Here is a 21306-nt window from a genome sequence, read left to right as displayed (position 1 = left end):
AAGAAGAAGCAGGTGTACCCTGTCTTACGGCTGCTCGATTCAACTGGTGCGACTGAAGAATTTGTACGAAAATGGGTAAGCTTTCATTACGAGTTGCAGTCGTCGGGTAATCAATAAGGGTCATAGCACTCTGTGTTTAGGTTCCCTGTCATCAACGGCATCGGGAAAACATTACACGCAGGATGAAACCACTACGATGCGTCACGGAGACATGGCTGGAAGTTCTGAGTTTGGTAGGTATATGTCTGTCCATATTGATGTAATGTGGCACACGAAGGGCATAAAACGTCGCGGTGTACTCAAGAACACAGACTCTAAGAACAATGAGACTTCCACTATAGAGCTTGCACAAAAGTTTACTTATATCACCATCTCTTTCAAATGGGGTCGCCTTGATAGTTCTGTGGTGCCCACGACTCTCCATTACGAAGTGAACCTCCATTGATAATGATAATAATGTCCCTAACGTCCATAATTGTGTTCTCATTGGCTAATTTTATTCTTTCCAAATACTGTAAACGTATTTTTATTCGCGATGTATTAATTTTCGCGATTCGCGCATTCACTGACCCGCGAAGTTATTATTTAATTTCGCGTTTGCAGGGCCGTTCCCTCTCGCAGGATAAACGTCAAGCTGCGTTCACGTGTACAATTCTTCGCGATTTTTTTAGTCGTCGCGAAATTCGCGAAAATTGATACATCGCGAATAACAATACGTTTACGGTACTTTTCGTTGCGGCACTTTACAGAAATGATTATAGTGGCACACGCACGTGCATGTGCTGTGAGTATACACCACTGGAAGAATTGTTAACACAGACTATCGTTCACGATACAGTTCGTTTCATAAAGAGAGTAAATAAACGTGACAGTTTTGAGGGGATATGGCTTAACAACTAATTTCAGTTCGCAGGACACCTGCTGAGAAACGCCCGAGTTCGGAAGATTTTTTGGCGATGTTGGACAGAGAAATTTGTCGAATTCAAACAACTCAGGGAAAGAGAAATCGGAGAAATCCCAGGATGTGGTACTACAGGATATTTACCAAGTAACAGAAACCCGTATTAGATTAAACATTTATTCATGTTAGAGCGAAAACTGCCGTTTCTCTAATCTCCCCTGTTAGAATTACACCCACAACACCGCGTTCTCCCCTAAGAACGACACGAAGCATGCGTAATCCGTCAGCCCTAACAGAATTACTCCGCCGGAGAAATTAGAGATCACACCGCAGCACCACTAGGTGTCGCCCTTGAGCTCCTGTAGTTTTTATTGTATTTATTTATTTATAAATACTGCAGGGCAATGCTAAAATGCTGTTTTGATGTCGAGACAACACTCGTCTCTCTGTAATGTGATGCGGCCAGCTATTGCAGCCAATAAGAACAAGACTGGCGAGGCTTAGACGTGCTGTTCTTAGGTTGACCACAGGATCGGCGTCTACTGGGGCGGGGGGGGGGGACTTCCCCCTTGATCCCGCCTAAAGGGGCGCAAAAAAGACAACTTCCAGGGAGCAAGAATACGGGGGGCGCCAATTTCCCACTTGTCCCCCCCCCCCCCCCCCCCCCGAGCATGGAGGTCGCGGGTACTGGTTCAACACGATTTTAGTTCACAAACCTTACATGGAACATCACCGCACCATTAATATTATAGAGCGGCAGCCATTTTTCCCGTTATGGCCGGCATAACGGCAACATGAGTGTGCCCAGGCAAAGCAAACAGAAAAACAGTAACCCCTGTCTGTTGCAGAATTTCATCGCACTGAGTCCGGCTACAGCACGGAAGGTGGGTATCATCCTGTGATCCCGCGTACAACCGTGGAGACATTAACGCCGCAGTTTTTTGCGCGTTGCTTTTCCAGGTAGAAAGTCTCGCAAACCGTAAATATGCATCTTAAATTTTATTCGTTCACATAATTTTCTTCCTGCATACCGCTAAATACACTGCTTTGGGCGTCAGTCATCTCAATCGTGCACAATGGGGGTTATCTCGGAGTCGGAACCGAACGGCGTGATAGGCACGGCGAGCGTTGCGCAATCTACACTCTTAAAAATGAACTTCACCGCATAGCACGCTCCTAGCCAACCATCATCTCAAATGATATCGTTATCTGCCCTGGGGGCTTAATCGCTTCATCGTCGTTACGGTTGTTACAAGCTAACGAGTGGCGGGAAATTGAAAAAGGTGGGCACGTGACACATTGCGCGTGACGTGTACCACGGCCTTCACGTATCGCGCGAAGAGCGCTGTGCACGTGTTTTATCACGTGCCCACTTTTTTAAATTTACCGCCCGCCTTTTTGAATTTCCCGCCACTCGTTAGCTTGTAACGACCGTAACGACGATGAAGCGATTAAGCCCCCTGCTTTGTTGAAAACGGGAGGCGTACGCCTTTTCTGTGACAATTATGAACAGCATAAGTGTCACAAAAAGGCGTACGCCTCCCATTTTCAACAAATCAGGGCAGATAACGTTATCATTCGAGATGATGGTTGGCTAGGAGCGTGCTATGCGGTGAAGCTCATTTTTAAGAGTGTATGTCGGGAAAATCGTGAATTGGAGTTGCTCCAAGACAGGCTTTTGTTTCTTTCTTTCATTCTTCCTTTTTTCCTTTCCTTTCCTTTCTTTTTCTTTTCTTTTTTTTCCCCCTGCGCGGTGTTTTGCGACGAATACAGTTTTAGCTCCTACCGAAGAACGACGGGCGTAGGTGATCTGAAACGCTCGCGCGAGCTCCGCAAAGCTATCCAGAAGTCATCCACGCTTCGAAAGAGCGCGTGTCACAGAATGAAGGAATGTGGAGGGTAACGTCGTGACGTAGGCCATTCCCCTGGCACGTGACTCGTGACGTGTAGGCCGCATGAGCTGAGAACAAAGAAGCAAAGAAGAAAGGCGCGGGGGCTTGCAGACGTCACGCGAGTGTCGTGACGTCTGCAGTTGGTTTCTGCGACTGCTTTGTAAATTTAATTGCGCAGTGACAATACTGCGCACGGCGAAAATATTTCGCGCGGTGATTCCCGATGGACAGCTTCGAAGAATATGAGACGTGGTTTCGAGTCACGTTCATTTACACCTCATTGCTCCCTTTAAAAGATGAGAGAAATCCAGGATAAACGACAATGACGACAGTCTTATGGCGAATTCCATTGAGGACGCAAAATTTGTCAACGACGCGGGCGTGAGCCAAAATACTACTCCCATTGGTGTCATTCGAAGGCTTGCGGTCCCATTGGAATGCCATGTTCAGGGTGTTACACAAAAACTGAGCCAAAGTTTAAAAATAGAATGGTTCGTCGCACACCAAAAAAGACGGACTGCATAGTATTACTAGTGTTGTGAGGAACTATGTTTTGTAATTAAGGAGTGAGTTTTGTTAGTTATAAGGATTAGACCGAAAATGTCAATGAGAAAGTTGTAGCGGACGATAAAACGAGACTATACCCGTTGATTGAAACTTGGTACCTCGAACAGATCCTTTTTTTTTTTTTTTTTCCGGGCACAAAAACCAACTTTCGGTTTTGCAACCAATGAACGCGGAACCTATCGCAGACGCGCCAGGAGTCAATGACAAGCCAGTGCGCGAGTCAGCGAAAGCGCGCGCGTCTGCGGTAGGTCCCCGTTGATTTTTTGCAAACGCGAAAGTTAGTTTTTGTAGCCGGGAAAAAAAAAGATCCGGGAAAAAGGGACCGTTAAGGGTACAAAGTTGCAATCAACGGGTTTCGTGTCGTTGTATCGTCCGCTAGAACTTTCTCAATGGCATTTTGGCTCTACACGTGATAATTAAAAGAATAATTAATTTCATCAAATAATTAAACAGAAAACAAAAGTAGTTTGAGTATCCTTACACCACGGGCAACACTATGCAGCTTTTTCTCGTTTTTCGTGAAACACCCTGTATTTTGCCCTTTACGGGTGCAAAGCGCGTCTCGCTCAGTGCACGGCTCTGCAATCGAACTCATTTACTTTGGGTTCAAATGAGCGCGCTGTGTACACAGCGATATAGCCACTTCAACATTCCTCTGAATCACCACCCACTCCAGAGATTGCAGTTGGTCGCTTGTTAGTGCAGCAATAGTTTTCACTCTATCGACGACGACGCGAACGCCGGAAATATACTCTCCCACTTTACCAGTCTCATTTGCCGAACGCACACTTGTTCTCTCCCGTTCCATTTTGTTTGAGGAAATATTTTGCCTGTCCTTCCCCAATGGACCACTCCTCGCATGACATGAATCTGTTTTCAGAACAGCTTTAGCATCGTTTTTTTGACTCAGCTCTGCAAATAAAATTTGCCAGTGAGATTTTTATACGATCAGCATATCTGAAACCTGGTAGTGGATGAGGTAATCAAACACACAAGTACAAACAGGCCATTCAAACAGGTCCCTTCTGTCACCTGATACCGGAGCCGTTCTCAGAACAAAAATCCGTTCGATAGATCGTCCGCAAAAAAGTCCGTGAAGGAACACCATTCTTTTTTCTTTATTTGGTTCATTGCGCATCTTCGGAGACGCGACTTTCCTTCACCCACAATGTGAGAGGGTGAATTAGCACGCAATCATCTCTTGCGTCCTGGAAAACGATTAAAAGAAAACAGAAAATGCAACCCAAGATAAGGGCACTTCCGATAGAGTCACCCGATACATTTGTTTTTGTTTTGTTCCCGCAAGTTAAAGCTCATCTTGACGCATGAGGTGTCACTGTGCTCCTTTACCCTCTCACACTGGGGGTGAAGGAAAGACGCGTCTGAAGATGCGCAATGAACAAAATAAAGAAAAAAATGTTGTTCCTTCACGATTTTATTTTTTTTTTTTTTTGAACGGTCTACTGAACGGATTTTTGTTCTGAGAACGGCTTCGGTATCAGGTGACCGAAGGAATTAGATGTTCTCATTGGGACAACTTCGTAGGTTTTATAATTAAAACTTTAATTATTGAAAGCTAATTAAGACATTGCCTTAGGAGTGCTAGAGAGGCGTGCTAATGCCCTCCTAAGGAAGTTCCTTCAGCATATGCTATTTTGCAAACGATTTCACCTCGGAAAAAAATTATCTATCTATTTTTAAAAATACATGTTCGCATTTAGCTGGGGCACTCTGTATATACCTGCCTTGTTTCTTGATAGTGTTTTTCTCCCCTGTGGTGTCTTTAGTAAGACGAATTTCACTCCTCAAACGACAAAAACGTACACTGAAGTATAGTGGTATGTTCCCAGAAAGGGCGCGCGACCATTGCTTACGTGCCGATTCTAACTGCTGAATGCCAACTGATCGCTGACAGTTGACGTGTTTGTCCTTGTGCGTTTAATCGCCTTATACCCACTACAAGGCTTCAGATATACTCCTTGTCTATTGTAGTGTATAACTATACCAGAGGTTAAGAAAACGACTATCAAGTCACACGGCAGATAGATTGATGGCAGATGGCGTGTTTGTACTTGTGTGTTTGATTACCTCACTGCTGGATGTATGGACTATGGACCGCGTATCTGTGTTCACTGTTCGCCATCGGAAAACCGCGTCTCTCTTATACTACTTCAGAATGTATCGCTATCCATTTCCCATTGCTCTCTCTCTCTCTCTCTTCCTATTACACGTTAAGCACATTGTCTTCCCGATGTTCCTCGCAGGACAGCAAGCAAGCGGTTCATGGTGACCTACAGCATGGTTTTCGTTGTCGGTGTGGTGCTGTTGACTGGCCTTCTGATCTTCATGCTATGTTGGTGACAGAGATACTATCGAATTGGCAGTTTTTTGAACTCGTGCCTGCATGCCAGTACATGACCTTTCTATCCTCCTGTAGCAGAAAAGACATCTGTTGCGGAAACCGCTGCCATCGAATCGGAGACTATTCAGGAAGAGTACGGTCGTATATATCACCACAAACGCACGGAGGTTGGCATGTCGCCTACAGAAACCTCGACGGAAGGTAGGGACATGGTCCGTTGGACATTGTCTAGACGTACCTGACGTATCATGCAACATGTCCCTGAGCTTGGGGAAGAAATGAAAACGAACCACACACACAGAACTCAAACCAGCAAATACTTTTAATTATATTTGCCCATTAAAAGTATTTGCTGGTCTGAGTTTTGTGTGTGTGTGTTCTACATTCAGCACACCAGCTGGCTGGCCTCATATTCCTTTCTGTATCAAGGATGTCGTGCACGAATACGGTATGCATAGTGACAATCGTCACTACAAAGTCACTTTCTACTGGGCCCTAACGAGCAGGTCTCCAAGAAGCCGATGCAGCCACGGAACCCAAAAAGAAGTCGACTAGGACTAAAACAACCACGCTGGGAGCTGGTGAGTAATGACGGCATTGCTGTGGGGGAGGGGGCAGAGTGGTGAGAAGGTCTCACTCTGAGTACAGCACAAATGCGCCATATAGGTATATCAGCCATATTCATAGGTGTAGAAAGAGATATGTGAGGGGCGGATCCAGACCCTCGTATTTTTTTTTCTTTCGGTACGGTTCCTTTGTGGGAGCGAATAATAGGGGAGGGGAGAGAAGGAAATCCACTGTCTAAACTGACGTTTTGGGTGGCGATCGCTAAACCGCCCCCTCCCCTTGGATCTGCCGCTGAAATGTGTACATACCCAAGCAGCACCACGTACTGAAAGTCGAGTGCAATAGGGGTGGACGGGCAGGTGGAAGGCCTTGAACAGATGCGTGAAACTAAAGAACAGTGAGGAGACACGTACAGCCCACCTCTATTGCACTCGACTTTCAGTACATTGTGCTGTTTGGGTATATACGTTCCCCCACGCATTTTATCGAGACAACAACAAAGCAGGACATTCTGATAGTGCGCGTCAGCTTCAGCAGCTTGAAGTTATCGAGCTTTCCTTTCCTTGGAATCTACTCCACTCCATCATAACCTGTGTCAGTATCTCGGGGTGTCCCTTTTTGCTTCAAAAAATGCGGTTTCGGAGGCCACACGTGGTTTAAGGGTCACTGGTCAAAAACCCGGTTAGCCGGGCCGTCCCTTAGGGTTGGTATGGATAGACAAGGTGGCATTTTTAGGCATACCAGTCATGTAATTCATGTTATGTTTCAGGTTCACCCCTGAAAGCAGACTACCTTCTGTGCAGTCTGTCGATCACCCATGAACACTCGACGCCAATGTATTACCCGTCAGACAGTGTCTGTGACCTGCTGGTGTTGCATGTGCTCTTTGTAAATGGTACCATCGTTTCCGACCATTACTTCTCGTTCGCCGATCATGCTGTAGATGCTCGGAGGACGCAACACGGACTCGACATTGATGACGTGTGAGTAACGACTATAGAGAATGAGAGTGAAATGTGTATCAGTTGATTCAGGTCACATCAATAATTACCAAACCTTAAAATGTCTATAACGTATATGACACCAGAAATAATATATCGGTCTTGCATGATGAACTATAGCACTGGGAACAGGGACAGAGAGAAGAGACGACGTTGCTTTTTCTCTCTGTCCCTGTTACCAGTTCTAGTTCATCATGCAAGGTCGGCATCAGCATGCCCGTTTTTTTTTTACCTTGATATATCAATCGTATCAGTATATCAGGGATACCTAACACAGCCGCCATTCGCGTGGCCGTATTTATGCAGGGTGTCCCGTCTCGGCGGTTTCATGAATTGTCCACGTCGAGTCCCTAACCGGATGTTACAGGGAGCATTTATTGCGAGAGCGAGATAGAGAGAAACACGCGATCGTGTAGAACTGCAAAAGTTCATGTTCTATGGACCAATTGAATGTCTCAAACCAAAGCAGTAAGAAACGCAGACGTTTTGTTGATGGTCCCAGCAGTTCCTTACTTCAGCGTTGCCTCTCTCCGTGCTTAGACAACACATCCTTCGTTTTGATTCATACACGCGAGCAGGACTCTCGAATTTGCTGAAGAGCTCTGTATGATTGATTGATTGATTTGATTTTTACACACATTTGACAATCTGGTTTCGCTTAGGAAGGCAATGCTACGGCCTTTCTGAAGTTTCTTGTACTTTGTGGCCCAGGAGCTTCTATATTTCTCACTTTTTGCTTGCCCATTGTTCGTCGCGTGAAATGCGACAAACAAATAAAAGGGGCAACAGAAAATGATACATGTGTGACGGTGGCCCAGGTTAAGAAAAATGATCTCAATAAAAGTATGTGCGACAGATATCCACGGGACAGAATTTTCTGACTGGGAGCAGGGGAAGAGGCGTATGCATTAACGTTCTGGAATGTCCTGAAAATGTCATAAAGGGCGTCTCCAGGACTGCCAAAATCTAGTCCTCGGCTGTTGCAGCGGCAGTCTGGATGATGTCCCATAGTGCGTCATCCGGACCATCTAGGACGTCTTATGGATATTTGATTGTCCGGCTGGCGACATCCTTCAGATATCACTAGGATTCGCCGTGGTTGTGTGGCTTAAAGTCACTAACAGCTGCCGCTGAAGATCGCAACATATTCCCTGATCGTTTGCAATTTTTTTTTCCCCGGCGTTCTACTGATTGATTACCTATCACTCAGACCTAAGATAACACGGGCCTATTATGCCCAAGTTGGGGGTTCGGTTGGATGAGGCCATCAAAGAAAAGCGCCGGAGAAAATTGTCCGAAACAGTTTTGCTGACAATGCCCCAGCTCACACGTGCTATGTTGCACATTACGTCGTACGGGAAAGCAGGTTCGAAGCCGCCAACCACCCAGTCTATTCGCCGGACCTTGCCCACAGTGACTTATTCTTTCTGTTTCTGTGGCATTTGAGGAAGCACCTTCGAGGGCAGCGACTTCTCGATCATGATGAGCTCCAAGAGACATGTCGAACACTCTTTCCAGAGGCGCGGCAAAAGTATCTTCTCTTTAGGAATGACGGAACTTGGAAGGCGATTTATTGAAGTGCATTGACGCACTGGGTTGGTAAATAAAACTGTCTTCTTGGTCCCAGAGTTCTCGCTTCTATGCAAGGCTTTGAACTGATTGAACGCCCAATCGTAAAGTTTCCTCAACTCTGGTTATGAGTGACCTGTAATTGTCGTGTCTCCTTAGGAGTCGGAGTTGTGCCCATTACTCGAAAAATGTAATTGGTTACCGTTACTTCTGCAGAAAAAGTAACTGATTACCGTTACCAATTACTCGACTCCAAATGTAATTGAGTGCGTAGTAGAAAAGTAACGCGTTCCTCCGGCCGTTACTCTGAATTCGCGCAAATTATACCCGTCTCTGTGTGCCCCATAAAGGGGGAAAAATGCTCAACTGCAAAAGAGCTGTGGAACTTCCCCATGACTCCCTAAAAGCTGCAGGTACCGCCACACTGGTGTAGGAAGAGTAGGAAGAGATTAGGGAAAGAGACCCTGAAATTCTAGAACGCTGTTGCAATGACCTCCGCTTGCGATAGTAGAACAGCCCAAAAAAGGCTGACGGCACGGGGGGGCTAAGGGACAGAACGGTTGAAAGATAATGTCATACCCTGCCAGAAAAGTAATCAATTACTGAGTAATCGACTACTCAGGAAAGTAATTGATTACTCGAAAAATTACTCAGAAAATAATTGATTACAAGCAACGCAATTACTAGAACGCGTTACGCACAAGTCTGCTAGGAGTGCACCTTGTGTAGTGTAGCCTAGTTGGGGATGAGTAGGAGTAGTATAGTAGTGGGGAGGAGTAGAGCCCACGAAAATAATGAAAGCGAATCTTGATGAGGATAACATTAGGACTCCTTCGAAATGTCCAAATATAAAGCAAAATAGCTATTCTTCTGCTTAGCAATGTGACGTTAACAAGCTGACGTTAACAAGGTTTCACGGCTTGCTTGCATGCGTGGCGTCTTATTTACTGCCCTTCTATTACAGGGATGTTGCTGAAATCTACTCTAGCGATAAGGGCGATAACGATATTACACGCCAAGTCGAAGGACTCCGTGATGCTTGGGACAGAAACATCCATCATTATGGCACACTCAACAGCGTGCTTACGCCGAATACCACCAATGACTACCTCATGGGACTGACCAGGTTCTTGTCTGTAAGATACGCGCTGCAGCTCTTTTTCGTCACGCTGACAAAGACTATCGTAAACGAAGCTCTATAGTCACTGCCGAGGAGGTCCAGAAAGGACGGACTATTCACGTATTCACGCGTGACAATGGTTTACACGTGGAGGAACTGTGAGAATACGATTTGATGACAGAGGGTCGACACTTGTGACTCCTACTCACTAACTCGCCGCACAGCTCTCCCTTTGCTCGTTCATGCTCTTTCACTTCCCGCTCAGTTCACCGTTTGCTCACTCGTGCTCACACCTCTCGCTGATCTGTCCGGATGCTCACTCATGCTCAGCTCATATACCACGTTGAGCACGAGTGAGCATAACTGATGAGTGTGAGTTTTGTAGCATACCACGTTCTTCTGTGTAGCAGCTGTAGGCCATGACCGTGAGCGTGCCCTTCGCCCACATGGTCTTATGCTACCACTGTAAGTTTGTAATTGTTCAGGATGTATGGAGGAGGACTTAATTAATGAGATGATGGTTAGAATGATAGCGGGAGAGAGTTCAACTTAGTGCTACTCCTCCGGCTGATCTACATAGCGCACGTGGTAATCCTGAGACTTTCGTTACCAGTCACTATAGAGCTTTCCGTTTGCTCATTCATGCTCACGCTCTCCCCACTCACGCTCACTCATGCCCAACTAATTCGCCATGAAAGATAACGATGAAAGATGAAAGTCACTTCTGGATTACTGGTCCAGGGCTCTACCAATTGAGCTAAGCTAACACGCCTCCACAGTGACTTCATATTGGGCATGCGTAAGCATAATGAGCGTGCTTATGAGTGAGCTTTGCCGAGGTGTGGTTAATGGTGATGCGTTCAGAGCACTCCTACACTGTTAGAACAGAACTTCACCACATAGCACGCTCCTAACCAACCATCATACCGAATGATATCATTCTTTGTCGTGACTTGTTCAAAACAGGGGGGAGGCGCCTATCTGGGACAAGATAATCTGTCCCAAATAGGCGCCTCCCCCCTGTTTTGAACAAATCATGACACAGAATGATATCATTCGGTATGATGGTTGGTTAGGAGCGTGCTATGTGGTGAAGTTCTGTTCTAACAGTGTATATAGTTCAGTGGAGGGGAAATCCGCATCGAGTTTAAGAAGTGACATTTTGGTTGACGACGCAATCTTTTTGTGTGTTGCATGTGGGGCTCGTTACTGCAACTGGAAAGTTGGGCTCAAGTCACGAGAAAACTTGATTGCAGTGGTTTGCATGGCACGTTCGGCTTTGCAATGCTCACTTTCAGATAGGGACGCGGATAACCAAGTGCTCCGCCGAGACGCGCCGTTCCATCGGCATTTTATCCGCTTTATTATTACTTTTCAGGCTGTAAGGTATTCTCAGCAAAGGTGGACGTGGAGTGAGAGCTATACGCCATACGTTTTTCTCGGTATATCGGTTCTGTATGGCGACCCTCATGAACAACAAGGTGCCATCCAAGAGTACTTTCACGCTTTGATCAAGTAAGCATATTCTTCAACTGGGTTCGTAGTACATCAGGGTCAACGTCACGGTCCAGCGTCAACGAAAAGAATTAACTCTTTGATACTCTTCTATTTCCGTGTACTGGAACAGCCTGTCTCGACTGTGTGGTGTCTCACGCCTCCAATTATATTCTTTTTTATTTTGTCTAATCAATCAATCAATCGATAATGGATTTTGGTTTTGGTTTCAGTGCAGTTTTTTTAGTGGGCTGGAAGAGTAGTTGTACAAAGGACAATTCGAATTCTTGTTTACCTCCAGTCTTAGCTTGTCGAATTTACATGTATTTTTTGTTCTAGTTTGATAGATTGTGGTACCCTTTTTGTGTGTCTGGATGAACAAAAATGACATGTTCCAAACGCTCTAATCGGCAATCTCCATGTCAGTAGTTTATCCAGAATCGTAAACATGGGATGGGGGTAGCAAAAACATATCGCTATGTTGTAAAGACAAAATTTGGGGGTGTCGCCAAAAATTTGGGGATTGTTAGGGGGTTTGGATAAAGCACTGCTCAATGTTCACGCCAGCACTTGAACGTCCAGTGAACATCCTGGAACTTTGCACAATGGTTGTTAAATGTTTGAAACATGGTTCTAAAGTATGGTTCCCTAAAGTATGTCCTTAGGATGTCCTAGCGAACGCATGCTGAATAACTTTTGAACGACGTTTGGATAGTATCGCGGAAGCTTATTGATCCGATGTGATACGATATAGTATTTTTGTACAGAAGAAGGAAACCAGCAAGAAATGTTTTAGTGTGGCCTTGTATTATACACACCACATACTCTACCAGCATGCCTGGACATTGACTAAAGCAAGCTGTAATACACAAACAGTGCAAGCAGAAAGCACGAGGCTAATAGGTTAGGCTCAGTATAGCCGAAGTGACTGTGGCTTCCCCTAGTGGTAGCCTTGGGAGAGCTCGCGTGTTTAAGAAAACCGGTAATAACGATGAGCATTCCGACACCTGCGATACGCCATATGGCATCAGTGTATTGAAAAGAATATGTCACTTATTTTAACCGTGACATGTAAATTAATCATTCTTCGTCAGCCAAGTTACTCTGGCATGCAGTGCAATGTGTGCATTACGCATCGTATAGCCAACCGCAGTTGTCAAACTGACACAGCCTTTTCGCTGTTGTTCTACGCTTCAGTGTAGGAATGCCGACTGTCCTGGTGTACCAAAGCGTCTACGCTAAGCCTAACGTGGCTGGCGAGCCATGCCGGTCCACGGGCCCTCTGATTATGACGGATGCCTCTGAAGAGGACCAGCCAACACTCGTAATTAATTTTGGCCTCGATCTTAGTAAACAAACCGACAGACTTTCTCATGACTGACCCGCTGGGCACCTTGTTTCTCTTTCGCTTGTCAGCGGACTTATTGTGATTGGCTCCCGATGTGACTAACCATATGTCGCTTCCTTTTCGGAATGTATATCATCTTGATTATTGCGGCATTTGCTCGTGCAATGCGATGCTCGAAAGATACGGATGTCTCACCTTCTTCCAGGAAAAGACCATACAATTCCAGAAGAGCGTAGCGCACCTGGTGCCCAGCTACATCCACCAAGTCTTTGCCTTCACACCTTGTGGCCGTGGAAGCTGGTTTACCACGAAACAAAACCTTTCCTTGGGCCATGCTTGTCTAAATTCATCGATGACTATTCGGAATCAGACAACGGTAAGGGGAACACTTTTGTTCACTTTTTAATTGTGACTTAAGCTGTGTGATCGTCTCTAGCAATGTTCTGTCAATAGCTCCCCCTTTCCCTTGCGTGCAGTACTTTGTGATTCATGGCGACATACCGTTGGCAGCCGTTCATCAAACTCGAGACAATTTTGAGATGAAATATTTGCCTCTTCTTTCTTTATTTGCACTTCACATGTGTCTTGGCCAGTTCTCAGAATTTTAACGCAATTTTTAATTTCGGAATTTTTAATGCATAGTGTAGGTACGTACATGACCTATATATGATCAGCTTTGCCCGCGCGATGTTAACTTAAAATTCGCGTTGTTTTGTCATATTTTTCTTAAACGTAGACTTTTAACGAAACGAATCTATAAGTGAAAGGTGTAAAAGGCCACTGTGTGCTACACATCCTGAATACCAGCTCACGTGAGGTTCATCGTCAACGTCATTTTCATAAACTTCACCACCATCTTTCACTATTCCGCCCAGTCCACTCAGTTTCAAGGATATGTATGCAGGGTGTCCCAGCTAAATGCGAACATATTTTTTAACAATATATATATATATATATCACTTTTTCTAATATGAAATCAATTGCAATATAGCATATGCTGAAGGGCACTGCGTAGGCGGGCATTAGCAAACTCCTAAGGCAATGTCTTAGTTACCTTTCAATAATTAACTTTCTAATTATAAAAGCTACGAAGTTTTCCCAATGAGAACATTTGGTCCCTTCGGTCACCTGATACCGGAGCCGTTCTCAGAACAAAAATCCGTTCGATAGATCGTCCTCAAAAAATTCGTGAAGGAACACCTTTTTCTTTATTTTGTTCAGTGCGCATCTTCGGAGACGCGTCTTTCCTTCACTCCCAATGTGAGAGCGTGAAGGCGCACAGTGGCGCTTCATGCGTCGAAGATGAGCTTTAACTGGAGGAAACAGAACAAAAACAAATGTATCAGGTGGCTCTACCGGAACTGCCCTTGTCTTGGGTTGCATTTTCTGTTTTCTTTTAATCTTTTTACAGGACGCAAGAGGCGATAGGTAGCTCCTTCACCCTCTCATATATATTGGGGTGAAGGACAGACGCATCTCTAGAGATGCGCAATGAACGATTTTTTTTATTTTTTTTTTTGCGGACGATTTATCGAACAGATTTTTGTTCTGAAAACGGCTCCGGTATCAGGTAACCGAAGAAATCAGATATTCTCATTGGGATAACTTAAAAAGATCCTCTCCAACGGGCTTTTTGGATAAAACCCGGATATACCCGGAATATATACATGGCTACAAACGTGACACAGAGTAAAAACAAATGTGTTTTACTGTTGTTCTTGATTTCGGGTGACCTCTCATAGTTTCGGTTTATGAAACTGCCTGGCCAAGTAACACTGAATGAGCTTCCATTATTCTGGAAGGTACACTGTAAACTTTTTCACACCTTTAAAGGTGTGCGCTATGCACATTCAATCTGGTTGCGTAACATTGCATCTCCACTGATATTTTACAAAATTCGGAAAGCATTACTATAGATCAAGTGTCAGTGCAAATCTTGCTTTCATTATGTCTTGGATATCGTCGGTACGAGCTAATGCATATATGCATCGCTATCGATAATCGAGCACGCGCAAGTGTCTGCAATACTGTTGAACAATGTTGAGATGTTGCAAGACTACATTTTTGGAGGACAGACAACACTCGAGTAAAGAAAATTTGTGCGAAACCGTGCTCCATTATGATGTTACCAAAATTACACCTAAAAAGGCGTGCGCCATGCACGCTATTACACCTTTAAAGGTGTGAAAAGATTTAGAGTGTAGAGTCCCGTGCACGCGTGGGTGAATGGTGTAGATGCTATACGCCTGGATTAGCTGCCTTGAGCCTTTCTTGAGTTACTTACAATGCCTCCAGGAAGCAGAAGAAAGCCTCTCCTTGTCTGGACAGAAGTAGACGAAAACGGGGGAAAAGTTAAATCTGAAAAGTTCCAAAAGCGAAGTTAAAAAGTCAAAAAAAGTTAGGAGTTATGTTTCACGTACCTGGGCTTTTGTAAACGGCCAACACTACAATAAAATAAAGCAGGAGTATTCCGTGTGACTTTGAATTAAGATTGTCTTATTGTCTTCTACATCACATCCGGACAAAATCTATAAAAAAATCCGGATTAAATAGAGTGGATAAAATCCAAAAAATCCACCGGATAAAATCCACGAGGATTAAATCCAAACAACGCTGCTCTTACCCCTCAGGGAGTTGTTGGGCACGGGGGCTTCCTTCTCATCAAAGGGTTTCCATATGTCTGAGATCTTGCGGAGTGTGTCCCACGCTTGTTTTCTCGTTTTTCCTGTCTTGGGACTGGTTCTTGTAAATAACGAATAATTCTCGAGGAAGAAGCCTCTTCAGAAACGTCGAAGGTGCAACCAGCCAAGGATGATCCTAGTGTCAAAGGTGTATATTCCTTGCCTTCCGTACTCTCTTGCTCTCAGGATTGCAGAGACAACGCCGCCGATCACACCCAAGTGGACCCCGTGCGAAAAATCGCGTTCACCGTTTCAGCCGATGACTTATACATCGTTGCCTACGAGACCAGAGAAACTCTTTTCTCCAAGGTGTGTCTTTGCCCTTTCTTAAACACATGTTATACGTGAAATAATCCCAGCGAGTGCGTAACACACAGGGACACTGGGACGTGGCAGCCTAATCTGCTTCACACATAGCGCGAGTTGCGCGCCGTCGTTTGTATAGGTGGTCGAGTGATCACGAAATACGCTAACTGAGTGACGGTAAAAAGATCTGGTGTAAAGTGTCAAAAACCATATCTTTGTCATTGTCGTAAGTCATCATAACGTTACTTTGCTCTCTGAGAAATTGTCGATTGTCGCCAGTGTCAACAAGCCTCGTAAATGAGTGTCTACACCCGTTTCCATCAAATACTTTGAAAACCTTTTTGTGACTGAAAACTGAAACTGAATTATATTAGACGCCCCGAGGAACTGCGCTTCAAGAAAATATGACGAAATTACGGGGAAATTAGTTTCTAGCCCCATATACCCTGAGATTACTGTCCAGTTTATCCCCTGACCCACATACTTACTCACCAGTACTGCAGTTCGTCCCCAGAAAGCTAATAACCTTCCGTGCATTTAATCCTGAGGAGGACCAAGAGTTACGGCAGTGCGCTTAGGGGAAGGTGGGACAAGATGAGACAGAAATTTGCAATTGAATATGAAATTTTTATTTGTGGTGTTTTTCAAAAAACTAGCCATAGGCACGTTCTCAGGGGTCTATAGAGCTCCTGACCTGTAAATGCAGAACGGACGTCGCCCGGGTCTAAAATAAGCACAGAACAAGAAATTCAAAAATCCAGATTTTTTCATCTTGCCCCAACCCTCGGGGCAAGACGAGACATCGCGTGGGGCAAGATGAGACACGCCGTGATGAACTATACAAATTAGTTTGCTTCGATCCAAGCCGACGACGTAAAGCCCGTGGGCCCCTACACAACCCCCCTTGAGCCCACCGCCCACGTGATGTGCAATAGAACCACACTGAACCCGATGTTACTTTGCTCCGCCGTCCTTTGCAAACGATGCGGCGCCAGTCTGATGTGTCGCTGGTCGTTCGCTTTTGCATGCACATCTGCTTTGCTTGAAATATCCTAGGAAACAGGAAAATTTGCTGGAAAATTCTAGGCAATGTGCAAATAAGGTATCTCTGAGGAACCACCATAAAGTCACCTAATAGTTGACTTACCAATTTCTAAATTACCGAGCAAATGTAAATTGCATTAAATTTAAATTACACTATGTTGTCGCGTGTTGCCCCGTTCATATCATTGGATACATTACCAAGAGTGACCATATTTTGTATATAATCTAGATGAATGAATACAGAAACAGAATGTAGACTTACTTTGGCAGAAAAAGCCTGCAACACGCTACTGCACGGATGACAAGAAAAGGGACTACAGAAAATCGCGCTTTTTTGTGTGGGTCTTTAAGGCAGAAGTAACCAATTTTTTTTCTATTCGACGCAAGCACAAGTACAATGTACCGACACAGTGCAATGAAGCGGACATACAGAGCCACCTATGAGTAAAGTCTCAAGCGCATGGAGCAATGCGTCTCTGAGACAGGCGGCGTCGAGCAATAAATGTCGCATCTTGCCCCGTGTCTCATCTTGCCCCACCTTGCCCTAATCCCCAAATCTTCTCTTCTTTTAGACTATAGCAGTGGTCGATAGAGATGAGCCAAAGCGTCTTCGAGTCTGCAGAAATGAACGTCCCACAGAAGTCGTTGTCATCGGGTGCTGAAGTAAAGTTTTCTTTCAGATGTGCGAGGTTCAGCGGCAAACCAACATCGCGAGCTGGGCTATCGTCGGTGTCGCCTGCAGTCCACACAGCGGCCTCTGTGAGGAACCAGCGATATATCCACTAGCGTTTCCAAGCTGGGTGAAGAGTTACAAGAAGGAGCTCGCAAATATGTGCAAGTCTGGCACAATGTTCCTTGGATGGTAGAAACTTCATGGAGATGTTAACCTTTCCATGGTGTAGACTGTTTGTACGTAAAGGGATATATGTGTGCTCATAAATCACATCGGCTCATAACACTCTGTCGTTTCTCTCAATGTACACCATGTTTTTGGTAGGTCTTTACATGCACCAACGGCATGGCCGTTCCGCTCGTTAATTGGTGGTAGCCAAGGTCGTGCTGAAGACTGGTAGGTGTTGGGTTCGAATCCTACCACCGGCTGTGCTGTCTGAGAGATTTTCACTGGGTTTTCTGAATACCTTCTAGACGAATGTCGGCACAGCTCCCCCTGAAGTCGACCCAGGGCACATACTAACTCCCCCCGTCCGCCACTCCTTCCTGCTGTCCTCTCTCCATATTTTCACATCTGTACGCCTCTTATAGCCACAGCCGCTTCGCGGCGCTGAAACAGTCAAAAAAATGTACAAGGTCCTGAAGATTCTGTGATATCATTGTGAGTTTAGAAATGGGGGAAAATATATGTGCATATGTATATAGATACGACGATGCTTGGAATTCTTCTTGTCACTGCCGTAATGCTTTTGGAAAATCTCGTAGCCCATGCATTCAAGCGAAGGCCGGAAAGAAGCACATTGGTAAGATTGTAGCACAACAGAACCATTTAGCATTTGCCTATATGTATATACTTTTTCGTAAGTACAAACACCTCAGCAACGAGTACTCTAATGATTGATAAGATTGATACGTTACTGGTTAAAAAGAACTCTGTACAAATTAAGTTACCGTGTGCAAAATGTAACTAAGTTAATAACGAAGTTCTTCAGCCTGAAATGTTACTCGCAGTTATTCAGTTATTTAAAAAAAAAGAACGAGTTACTTCCATGTTACTTCGGACACATAGCATTACTCAGGTGCAGCGCGCGTGAGCAGTCGAGTTACACCTTGAGTTTCCTGCGGAGGAGTGCAACACGCTTAGATCGTTTTCGTTTATGTCCAACAATAGACCTCTCCCTGTTTGTAAACAAATGAGTGTCATAGTGTTCGACAGTGCCACAAACTTCGTAGAATTTAACTACGCTCGAAGCTAGAGGTGAACAAGGTCGCGCCCGAAGGCCACGACGCGAGCCTTGGTCCTGCTTTTCTTTCAATGGGAGGCAGCGAACAAGTGCCCGTTCGTGGAACCCAGCCCGCTCCTTCCGATTTGTTTCGGTTTCAGTCTGTCTACCAATGTCATGATGACGTTTCTCTGGTAAAAGTCTATTCCAACGCTTTGCATCTTACTCCCTGTGGTTCAGCTTCATTTCAACGGCAGCTGTTCTTACTTCCTGTCACTGATTGAATATCACGTTTTACGGCAAAAAAAATGCCATGAAGAAACCGGAGAGAAGGCAAGAAAATATGTGGACGTGAGCGAAAGGCGAGTTAAAACTTGGAACTTAACGTAAGTTACTTTGGCAATGTTACCTGAAAAAGGAGCGAGTTCCTCTGAAAGTTACCACGGCGCAAAAATACCGAGTTAAGTTACAAGTTACAAAAAAAAAAAAAAAAAAAAACTCAGTTACAGTAACGGGTTACTTCTAACGAGTTACCTCGAACCCTGGTTATAAGTAGGGTTCCAAGTTTTCGAAAGTTATCTGAAAAAAAAAAAAAAAACGCCGGTAAATCTCTCCAGGCAAGGCTTTTCTTGCTCAGCTCTCTGTTACCCGGGCTAACCAAGGAAGTCCGCTTTGGGGGGCTTCTAGTAATCGATAGCTGAGCAAGTCATGCCCTGATTGCTGGACGACTTTTTCTTTTTATGTCGACATTCGCTGACATCGTGAGATCTACTCGACATGAGAGCATTGCGGCTATTTCCCCAGGCCTATATGTTGGAAAATCAATGGTTCAGTGGTTTTTGTTCGCTTCCCCCTCTTCCTGAAAGTGCACCGAAAGCGCAGATGACACACAAATTTTTGAAAGGTGAAGCTAGTTGAAGTTGCTGCAACGCAGACGATTTGATACAGATGTCGTTCTTCTGCAGGTTCTGGCGCACAAGAGTAAGCGTTCTTTGCAAGGCACATGTCTTTTCACAGCAGGTCCTTTTTGTCTGAATTTCCAAAGCTCCGATTTCTCGGAAACGCCCTCTGAAACGAGAAACGCCCTCTGAATATCCCAAAATGTAAACTCGAAAAAAAAAATACGGAAGCCTATAGGAAAATACGGAAGCGATAAGCAATGAGCAGAGTACTAAGAGTACCTTGGAAATTATCTTGCAGACTACCTCGTTCTCCTCGTTTATTCCGATGACAATGTCCCTAAGATCATGCCACAATCAGACACATTATTGAACCTTTCTGCAGGACTGTGGAACGGATGCCTACCAAACTAAATACGGCGTAACCTAATACATGAATATTTCATCCAGGACAGTTGTCACTTGTACAGAGATGTAGTCACACAATTCGGGGCGGAAATTCAGACGCAGGGATTTGTCCATCGCCTCCTCCCCCGATAGCCTCTAAGAAGTTTTAACCCCCTAAATACTCCAGAAGATCGCCGTGTCTGTGGAAGAAAAAAAAACTCGCCTCTCCGCGCCAGCGAGGAGGAAAACAGAGTGACAGGTGCGCGCGGAGGTGAGAAAAGAGAAAACGGCGCGAGAGGGCGGAAGCTGCGTGCGGAGTAGCAAGCCATACCGTCTGGCTGACCACTCTAAACCCATAATAAGGAAGGAAGGGTGGCGGGGCAGGGGAATCAAAAGGAAGTACACACTAGGAGTTTTAGCACATCGGAAGCACTCCAGGGACACAAACTAAAAACAAAACGAAAGCTTTCAAGTCCAAGATTAGCAACGTGATGCCAGCCACTTCAGAGGAATCAGGTGCTTGGTGTACCATATTTTCGGAACCGTTTGCGTAAAGACCTTCCAGTCTTCTAAATTTCTGCTCATCCTTCCAATCATTCTATCAACTTATGTCCTACTCTCTACTTCCCTACTCGATCCGGTGCCGTGATATGTAAGCAAAGGATACGGTGAGTAGTGTGACGTCACAGAGAGACCGACACCCCAAAAGCTCGTTTTTCGTATTACTTCGACTCCCTGACGCTTGTACGATTACGATAATTAAAAGTTGAACGTGGTGAGCTGAAGAACTGTCGAAATGAGGGAAAACCACATGCGGGAACCACAGAACACACTGGAAGAACAGTAGATCGAAGAAATATTACCGTCTTGTTTCGTCAACTGCGAGACATAGAGGCAAGCTCTCCGTAGTGAGAACACGATAAACGTGCTCTCACCGACGTCCCTCGAAGTCACCACTCGCGCTGCGACTTCGCCTCAGTCGTCAACAAGAGGGAACTTTAGGGAACGTATTAGGGAGCTTGTAACCGACGTCGATCTGACCACGTTTCGCGTGTACTTGAAGTGTCTGCGTTCACTGCGCGCCGGCAAGGTTCCGGCGCTCGCAACGTGCCAAGGCTACGCCTCTGTTGACTGATTTGCAGGAGCTCGACTTGGTGAGTGAACGGCTGACCTCTCTGCGAATGCCGTTTATGAAGACACGGCGCCTCGATCATGCCCTTATGCACGGGCACGGCGGATGTCTATACAGCATTAAGGATCAGCTTTGATAAAC

At 45.1% G+C, this 21306-nt stretch overlaps 1 protein-coding gene across 1 annotated transcript; it reads left to right on the top strand.

Annotated features, from left to right (window-relative positions):
• On the top strand, positions 1 to 17802 carry LOC135389912 (uncharacterized). The gene is made up of 14 exons (XM_064619962.1): positions 1 to 75; positions 141 to 233; positions 1750 to 1785; positions 1862 to 1880; positions 5625 to 5713; positions 5798 to 5923; positions 6229 to 6303; positions 7059 to 7272; positions 9824 to 9995; positions 11358 to 11494; positions 12671 to 12797; positions 13027 to 13197; positions 15689 to 15811; positions 17533 to 17802. The coding sequence occupies exons 1-14, from the start codon at positions 72 to 74 to the stop codon at positions 17716 to 17718; spliced, it is 1572 nt and encodes a 523-aa protein (XP_064476032.1). The 5' UTR covers positions 1 to 71; the 3' UTR covers positions 17719 to 17802.
• The last annotated feature ends 3504 nt before the right edge of the window (positions 17803 to 21306 follow it).

This window comes from Ornithodoros turicata, chromosome 3 (genome assembly GCF_037126465.1).
Source record: "Ornithodoros turicata isolate Travis chromosome 3, ASM3712646v1, whole genome shotgun sequence".
Classification (NCBI taxonomy): domain Eukaryota; kingdom Metazoa; phylum Arthropoda; class Arachnida; order Ixodida; family Argasidae; genus Ornithodoros; species Ornithodoros turicata.
This window is presented reverse-complemented; position numbering and strand designations above follow the sequence as displayed.